Raw genomic sequence first — 9,410 nt, 5'->3', positions numbered from 1 at the left:
ACCCCCACTCATCCGAGAAATCACCGCTTTTTACCCCCTCCCCCCCCCCCACACTTATCCGAGAAATCACCGCTTTTAACCCCCTCCCCCACACTTATCCGAGAAATCACCGCTTTTAACCCCCTCCCCCACACTTATCCGAGAAATCATCACCGCTTTCCTCCCCCTCCCCCTTCTTCCACCGTCCCCCGCCACCACCATCACTACTGGTGAAGCCCGACTTGGTAGATCCTATGCCTCTCCGGTACCTGCTGAGTTTTCAGACTCTCCCTGACGGGTCCCCCCATCACCCCCGCTTTGTACAATTCCACTCTGACCTGGTAGGGAATTCCCCCCGTTTCCCCAAACGAAAATATACATTTAAAAAAATGGGAAAAACCACCGACCTGTTGCAAAAATTGGTGGGCTTTTTTAAGAGAAACCTGTCGGGAATTATAAAGTTTTGTTGTTGTCGTTTTTATGTCCTGTGCGCGCGCTGCTTTTGTATGCAATCGATGTCGTCATAATGACAAACTATTATTCCTCCCCTGACCTAGATGAAGGCAAATGTGCTAGTCATCGCTCTGTTTCTCGGTTTTATGGCTTCATCCCCCCTTGTAAATTGCGAGTCGCTCTTACCGCTAGACGACCTACCGCCTGCTGACGACGTCTACGTTGTGACGCCCGGAACCAAGCTCATTCTCACCTGTGACGCGAGGGGCGCCAGCTGTGTGAGCCCGCTTTTTGCTGCTGAGGGACAGAAACACTTCACGGTGCTCAGCGGTGATGTTCAAGTCGCGCGCTTTGGATGCATGTTTATAGTTGATGCGGATATGAGCGGGGTATACGGATGCCTTTATTACTTGAGCGAGTTCCGGCAAGAGGTCATGACCGTAGAAATGGAGGTGCATGTGGACTTGGGTAAGAGTGCATGGTGTTGGCGATGACTAGGGGTGATGATAATGCGACGGTGATTATAATTATATTGACTATTATGATTAAGGATAGTGGAAAGGGTCGTCGACCGGTTCTCGTAGAATGCGTCGTGACGGGCGAATATTTAACAAAATATTGCGCATAATGTATCGTTTTAAAATATTTATTATTTATAATTATGAAATCTATGCAGAGGCTCGTGTCAAGAGAAATGCAGGGCGGGTTCCAGAGTAGTAATTTACTGACATTGGATCAATTGAAGGTAATATCGGCATCTTTAGCTCTGGTGGTGGGTTGATCTAACTTTTTCTATCCAAATACATACGTAAAATTAACCGTCTTCTTAACTACGCACGAAGGGGTCGAACTCATCTCATCACATGAGCATGGAGGGTTCCGGACCGAAACACGTTAAAATGGAATTTATCGTCGTTTGAATATGTTCTTTTTTTAAAGTTGATGGGGAAAAAATTATATGTTCCTTTTTCCCAGGAGTGACCATTCCTTTATTTTCCAGCCAGCATTGGTTAGGAATTGTTTTCCCAGCCAGAAGTGGTTTGGGCATTTTAGCACATTAACAAAACAAACAAACAAACAAACAGGCTGCGGAACACCGACATTTTGTGGAACAGATCAGTTTTGTGTCCTTGCCCCTCCCTTGTCTGGAGCGACTACGCTGACCTAGAGGCGATGATGTAGACTAGACAAAGCAGGATAGAGGCATTTATAATCTGTAACCCGCTTATTCATCAACAGCTGAGGACATCCGCGACCTAAACCGCGGATCTACGATATCGCAGCAGATGTAGAGGGCCTCTATTTTCGGCAAAGCCACCTCAAGTGGGGGCCCCCCAAGGGCAGTGCGAGGCCCCGCTCCCCCAACTGATCGTATTTAGCCTCTAGGCCAAATAGTGCGCAAAGCTCGGCATTCAGGAACGCAACTGGCCATTGGACATGAGCGCGATCTTCCCGGTGAGGGGATCCAGCTTCGCGGTCAGAATCTCGCTTTCAGCGCGGTTGATCGTTTCCACGATGGACTCGGCCGTGTGGTGCCCGGCTGGCAGAGTAGCGACGGGCGGGAGGGCGGCTATAGTCGTTATCTGATGCTCCCGCTCGAGATTATACCAGCTGTTAAACAGCGATCACTGCCGGAGCGCCACGAAGCGTGGGCTCCTTATCGGCCGCTCGAAGAAGAGCGTCTGTTCGCCTTTGGTGAGCACAGTATGTAGGACCACCATTGTGTTGAACACAGCCCGCCTTCGTGTTTAATAGGACTGAGCATGGATTGGGAAGGCTGGCGGATGCTGAACGATGAGGCGATTCCCCGAAGGGAGGTGGAAGAGACGAAGAAGGCGGCAACTGCGGCGGGAGCCTCTATAGCCGAACATATCAAACACGCTATAGCCGAACAAGCCAAACGCGCAAAACCCGGTTTCCCTAGGTCTCTGACCCTCGCGCAAAAGCTGCTCTACGCCGTGCCCGCGACCCCCGTGGAGAGCACGGCCTCAGACATCACCCCACTACTCACGCAGCTAGAGATACACGTGGCTGAGGACAAATCATTCACGACTAGGGTCCGAGACATATTCAAAGAGACAGTAGTCACGCACAAGTCCGCCAAGGAGTCTCGCCGGTGGCTATCGGAGCCTTCTTATGGGTACTGGCCACAGCAACTCAACTTTGCGGTCTGGTGCGCAACCGCCGGATGCGGGGTGTCCCTAACCGAACCCGCTTTCGGCACGCTCCTCTCTGTCATCAGGGGATTTCTAAGGTTTCACGTCTACTTTACCACGCGGAGGATACTATACGAGCTCGGCGCCCCCCTGCCTGGCGACAGCCCGTTCACGAAAAAAGGTAACCCCTACACGAAGGCCGCTTTCGAGCGTCTATGTATAGAGTTCGGTTTGCCGCATAAGCCGGACTTCCGATGGAAAGGCGGGCGGAACCACGGGCTAGGCGATGTGTTTGTGTTCTACTCCGGGGAGGGGTATCGCAACGTGCACGTGATCCGTGGCTCCGACACGGCACCGGACGAGTACCCGAGCCACCTCGATCTGTTTAGCGACGAAGGTGGGACGTACAATAATGGGAAGCAGGTGGGTTTCATACGCAACGACGACCACGGAGGTGTGCAATACAGCCGGTTTGCGCCTCCCAAAGGTGAGGGGCTGACAAAAGCAGGGCTAGGAAGACTCGAACGCTCGGTCGAGGCGTTCGTCTACACAGTGCTAGGTTCGCAGGTAAACGTCCGTTCCTCCATCGCGGGGGCCGGTGGACCGGCCATGGAGGCGCAGGCGGAGTTCACGAAGCTGCTTGAAGACGCGATCGTAGAAAAAGACATCGCTCAAAGCGTGCAAAGGTACCAGTTAGCCGTGTAGGAGGCCAAGGTGAGACTGAGTCTTGCGGTCGCACCAGGAATGTGGCTGATGCCGAGCGATCTGGTGATAAACACGCAAAGCGTCGTGGGCTACAACAATAAACGGCAGAAAGCCACAGACTCCATGACGCTCGGCGCGAACGCGATCAACACCGAGACAAAGCCAGTCGGTGCTCATAACATGGCCGGTGGGCATCCTAGGGTGCAACACGTGACTGATCCAAGGATTGCCCGCGTGCCGTTCCGGCGGCGAAGCATAACTTTCGCACCTGCGAAAGTGTACGCAGAGGGCGCGGCGCCTGCCCCCTCTCCAGGTATGCATGCTGCGCATAGCATGACTGCCGCCGGAACGGCAGGCGCACCCGGACCGGGCGAAAAGAGTAACCACACCGCCCACAAGGCGGGGTTGTCGGGTGGCCGCGGCGTATTACTTGTTCCGATGATTGCTTTGCATTCGACGAACCAAGAACGTGGCTACGGCTAGAATGAGCAGCCAAGCATTTTCGCCAAGGAATTTCACCGCTTCTCCTGCAGCCTTAAACACGAAGTTCGCGATGCTGCCTACTAGCCCAGGGAGAAGCTCGAGCTTTTCCACGATAGCCTTAAGCCCGTTACCGACCCCTCTGGCCACGGAGGAGAGCGACTTGCCGAGCGACGTCACAATGGCCGCGATCGTCGTCGCTACGGCCAACCCGATAGCGGTGACGGTAAAGCCGTACTTTTTGAAGATGGCTTTGATGCGCTCTCTGAGCGGCTTTCGGTTCTCGAGCTCTCGGTTTTCGCGTTCTAGTTCGTCGATCTCGGATAGCCTTTCCTCGTTGCGCTCACGGGCCTCGGCGGCGACTCTCTGACGTGTTAGGGTCGTCGATGGTCTCCCTATCTGTGGCTACCACCCCTTGCAGCTCTTGGACTCGTTCTGTGTTCTCCTGGATGACCGCGTCTATCTCTGCCACGGACCCCATCGCCAGCTTGAAGCCTTTCAGCTTTGCAACGTCCTGTCGAACGCCCCCGTTCTCATTGAACAGCTGCCTTGGTTTAGTCCAACCACCTTTGTCGAGGTTACGAAGCTGTATTAGCGTCTTTCCCCTCCGGTCTGATTGGAATCGTATCAGATTCTCGTTAAGGTCTGGGTATTTCTCCCTGAGGGACTGGAGACCGAGTCTTACCGCTGCACCCTCTGTGTTGAACGAGGTTTCAGCCGTCGTCTGCGTCCGGGCCCCCCGCGATGACGTGCTCGTCATTGGGATCGACTCCCCATCATCGGGGTCAAACGGGATAAGGGGCGTCGTCTCGTCGTCCCCCGCTCCGCCAAGGTATCGTCAATGTCAACGTCAACATCACCCATGATGCGTGCGCATAACTCGTACTACGCTATATTAGACATGTCTAACAGTCCGCACCATAGCCACGCGGCTTTACTTTATGTATATACGCGGCTGTACTTTATGTATATATAATATATATTATATATATATAATATACGTAATAGGAATGTCAGTCAGCGATAAACTTGACCCCCAACGAACACCCAGAATTCCTCTGGGGTTGAAAGCCGAGAGAACTGATCACCGGGTCACTCTCAACCCGTCGACGGCTTACCCCGGCGAGACGCTATATGTGGCGGTCCCAAAGCTATCGGAAGGCCTCACGCTTGTGCCTGGCTCCTTGAGGGTCGGTTTCGATCTCTCCATCTCAGGCCAAGCGAATAATACCGTCGTGAACAACGTCGGCCGAAATCTAGTGAGCCGCCTGAAAATCACGTTTGCAGGAGAAACTCACCAGGACACCAGCCGCTACGATGTCTTCAAGACGTATGAGGAGCTTTACCTGTCCAAGGTCGAGAGAGAGGACCGCCTGGAGCAGGGCATACAGTCAGAAAACATGCGCAAGCTTCACTCCAAGGCTGGTGATAAAGCGACTAGTAACGCCAAGGAGAACGCTCTAAACGCCGCCCACGGGGCGAAGAACACCATCCCGCTAGACCATTCTCTGCTGACGGACCACGGCGTACTGTACCCAAGGGCGCTCTCCGAGGCGCTGCTCTTCGAGATCACGCTCGCAACGGTTGACCAGGTAGTAGTCGGAAGCCATGCTACCAAATTATCCTACGGCATCAAAAACCAAGAGCTGGAATACGAAAGCCTGAGGGACGACAACCTCGCCCGGTCTGCAGCCGCCGCCTACCAAAACGGCACAACGTTCTTCTACGAGCAAGTAAACCTCCACAAGACCTTCGTGATTAGCAAAGGGACGGACAGCATAATCAACGAGAGTGTCAACCTGCCGCGAAGGTCTATGAGTGGTCTGTTGCTCCTCTTTGTGGAGCCATACACGGCAGGGGCTCGCGACTCTGAGAAGTTCTTGTACCCCGACATCAAGAGCGTCCGCGTTACAATCGACGGCATGCCAAACAAGGTCTTCAGCCAGGGACTACGCCCCACGGATTTCTGGAGGGAGGCGAAAAGGCGGTTCGTCCGCCCCTCCCCGGGGGGGCACAGCGGAGCGCCTGCCGCCCGGCCGTCAGCCCCGAGTCGTTTTATGGCGACAACAAGTTTGCTCTGTGGATCGACCTTCGAACGATGGACGACAGTGCTATCCATGGGGGTGGTCTCCGATTGGTCAATACCCGCGACGGTGTGCATCTCGAGATAAAACGCACGACAAGCGGCCAGGGTACCGTAAACTGTCACGTGTTTGTGGTGGCCGACGCCCAAATGAACCTTATGAACGGACAGCTAGAGTCCATACAATATTGAGCACAGAAACCGAAACGCGTTTCTGTGCAAAGCGCTGCGCCGGAACGGCAAGCGGTATGGACCCGAAAAACACCCCATTTAACGCTCTCATCGTGGGCCCGGCGTCATGCAGGAAGACCCTATTCATAGTGGACCGGCTGCGCGGCCCTTTCCGGGGCAAGTTTGACTACATCCTACTCGTGTGCCCTACGTTTGTCTACAACAAAACATACGACGGCTTTGGCGAGGGCGACAATCGTCTGTTTGTCGTCACACCTGAGGCGGGTCAGATCGACATACTGCTGAGGTTTGTCTCCGTTGTCTTCGAAGGCACTAATACGCTAATCATACTCTACGACTGTGCGGCCTCGAAAGACGTAAAGAGGCGCTCTGACCAGCTCATCAACACAGCGCGCGCCACGTGGGTATTAGCGTGTGGGTGATCACGCAGCAGCTCACCAGCATCACGAAGCCGTTCCGTGAGAACATCGCGGCCTTGGTGGTCTTCTATACGCCGAGCAAGGCGGACATGAAAGCTATCCTGCATGACTACGGCGCGGAGCTCTCAAAAGAGAAGATGAAAGAGTACATGAAGGCCCTCAAGACGAAAAAGTTCTCGAAGTTAGGGTTTTGCTTGCGTCACCCTTATACCATCGCCCTAGTTGAAGGGTAAGCACAGTAAACCACCGCCCACCTATACGTATACATATATATATATACACGCATCGATCACACCGCCCTCGAGGCACGTGTACGTATACGTATATATATACACACGTGTTGCACCTTAGCCACGGCAGGGGTGCATGATGAGCGACGAATACTTTGAGAGTCTTCTTGAGAGGGACCTCAAGAAGACTCCCGGCCGTCGACGTCTCCCGGCGTCGAGTCGCTGGGCTGCTCGACGCAGCCAGCCGGGACGGCTACCGGAGGTGAGCAAACTGAGATAGCAGACGCGAGGGAGAAACTCGCGATTCTCGTAGCCTCGGGGAAGTCGAGAGAAATGGTAGGCAAGGCCCTGACTCACGACGACGTCAAACGCATGAGCGCCGAGGAGGTGAGGAAGTACGAGAAGCGATACTAGACCTCTCTAGCCAGCCGGACTACAGACGCCCTGGCAGACAGCTTTCTGAAGCTTACGACCAAGCTAGTAGGCATGGCGTTGCCGACAGTGTGGTCGATCTCCACAATGACCTCGTGTCCGACTACATCATCAACAACGAGCTCCGCACATTGTGCGGAAGCCTGTCTCTACGCTGCGGTCGTTTGATGGCTTTAGCCGTCGGGGCGTTACACGTAGCACGCCATGTGAACACCGCCGGAACGGCAAGCGCTGACGTGCGGTGCCAACACGAGGTAGCAGTCGCGGACCTACCAGTGGTTTGCCCCCCGAAGGGTACGCACACTGGCGAGTCTGCCATCCCAGAGTAGACGTTCATTTGAAAGCTTGCCACTTCTTCAGCAACCAAGTAGTTGCACCACAAATTGAGGGACCTCAAGGAAGTACTAGTGCTCAGCCTGCCGGAACGGCAAACGGGTCAGCGGAACCTGACAAAGAAGCTGCTGATGAGCATCATCAAAAAACTGCTCATGAACCTACACGTACGCCTTCGGCGTTAGTGGAGAGAATCACGAGCCCCGAACCACCCGCGACCCGACCTAAACACCCTGGACGAGTCGAAGCTGGAAGGCGCTTGGCAAAGTGGAACCGACTTAACAGAGCGAAGAAAGAGACACTTCGTGTCGTGCAACACGTTGGGTCGCCGGTCGCTAGCGAGTCGCAGGGACGCGAGGGCTTGCGCGCGCGCGCCGAAGATGCCACGCGAGGCGCTGGCACGCCTTCGGCACACACACAACAAGGCCCTAGAGAAATACCAACAAGACTATGGACGCTACCAACAGCGGCGACAAAAAATCCTCGATTGGCAAGCGCAAAGTCGCGAGAGAGGGGCCCTCGCAAAGCAAAACTTTACCGACATTGACTACGCGCTCAAACTCTACAACCAGACCCGACCAAAACAATCCCTGGAGTCGATGCGGGCTCCTGAGCTGTCCGACTACTACATCCCCAGCAAAACGCAGAAAAACGCCGAGTTGGCGTACATTGGCGCCGGCGCTCTCGCCATCGGCTACACAGCTAGCCGCTTGCTGTGATGCAGCTGCCGTTCCGGCGCTGCATCTAGGCGGCCTTTTTCCATACTGCGCGTATACGTATGCGTACGGGGTCCATACTGCGCGTATACGTATGCGTACGAGGTCTCTTTGGGTCCACTTCGATACCCTATTGCACCGCCCATCGAGTGCGTAGCTTCGGTGTACTCTTGGTAGGCTGGGTGATCATCAGGGAGCCATTGAAGATCACATCCGGTCTCGTCTGTAAACGCCCTGTCGATAGCCGCTCCGTCCTGTCCCGATCGGTACAGGATGCCTTCGTGCGTGACTATAACATGTGCGTGACCCGCACAGCCAGATCCTCGTGCTTCTGGGGATCGCCCTGTTTATAAAGCGAATGAGCACGAACGAAGCTCCCCCTTAGCCTCAAAGTCTAGGCCGTGGACGCTCGTGATCGCAGGTGGTTTGGGCGGAAGCTCCGCCCAGGCGTGGTTATTGTGGCAAGGAATAGTGACCCTCGCCTTAGTCTTGTACTTCCCCGAGTCCCACATACCGTTGCCCAGGGCGTCCACGGCTACTAGCTTTACCTCGAGCTTCTTTTCCATCTCAAAGAGGTCTTCTTTGGTGCATCCCGTAGTGGCCAGCATCTTGTCATATTGCTCGAGGATCTTGCCCCGTGTCTTGGTTAGACCAAGAGAGCGGCAAGAAGTCGGCAACATAACTCACAACACAGTTAGCGAAGGTGTCACCCCCCTCTCGCTCAAACATCGGCCCAGGTAAAGGGCGAAGCTCGTATCTCACGTAGACGAGGTACTCCCGTCCTTTCTCCCAAATACCCGCATCGATGCCTTCCAGGGCGCCGACTGCAATTTGGTGCCCTCTTTTGACTAATGACCCACCGATCTTGTGCTCCGAGCGCCCTTCCTCCTCTGTGATTGGCGCCAATGGCTCTGCGGGGGCCTTACCAACGACCGTGAAGAGTCTGTAGCGCCGGTCGGGGTCTACCATCTCAAGCACCGTGGCAACACTGCTTTTGCCCGCAGAGACTCTCGCTCGTGCGAGACCCACCACACCGAGCCATCGTCATTAATGTCAGGCCCCCGCATAACCGGCTTTAGAGCAATGACACCTGCTCCACCAAGATCTCGTATCTCCTGGTAAACACCGGCGCTTATGTCTTGGCCCCGAAGAGTGGCATCCACGCTTAGGAACCAAAGATGGGCGCCGCCGACGAAGAGGGAATAGTACTTCTCGGGGTCTAAGCTCTCTGG

At 54.7% G+C, this 9,410-nt stretch overlaps 1 protein-coding gene across 1 annotated transcript; it reads left to right on the top strand.

Annotated features, from left to right (window-relative positions):
• The first annotated feature begins 37 nt into the window (after positions 1–37).
• Positions 38–1,816, top strand: LOC116615611. Its single transcript, XM_032377366.2, has 2 exons — positions 38–900; positions 1,672–1,816. Exons 1-2 carry the CDS (start codon positions 537–539, stop codon positions 1,722–1,724), a joined length of 417 nt encoding a protein of 138 aa, XP_032233257.1. The 5' UTR covers positions 38–536; the 3' UTR covers positions 1,725–1,816.
• Positions 1,817–9,410: the final 7,594 nt, after the last annotated feature.

This window comes from Nematostella vectensis, chromosome 6 (assembly GCF_932526225.1).
Source record: "Nematostella vectensis chromosome 6, jaNemVect1.1, whole genome shotgun sequence".
NCBI classification, from domain to species: Eukaryota; Metazoa; Cnidaria; class Anthozoa; order Actiniaria; family Edwardsiidae; genus Nematostella; species Nematostella vectensis.
The sequence above is the reverse complement of the archived record's forward strand: the minus strand, read 5'-3'. Positions and strand labels throughout refer to the sequence as shown.

Excerpts from the sequence above, each read along its gene's own strand:
- LOC116615611 (XM_032377366.2), top strand. The coding sequence starts at position 537 with ATGAAGGCAAATGTGCTAGTCATCGCTCTGTTTCTCGGTTTTATGGCT. Across the intron at positions 901-1,671 it reads GGAGGTGCATGTGGACTTGG|CTGAGGACATCCGCGACCTA; the intron begins GTAAGAGTGCAT and ends ATTCATCAACAG.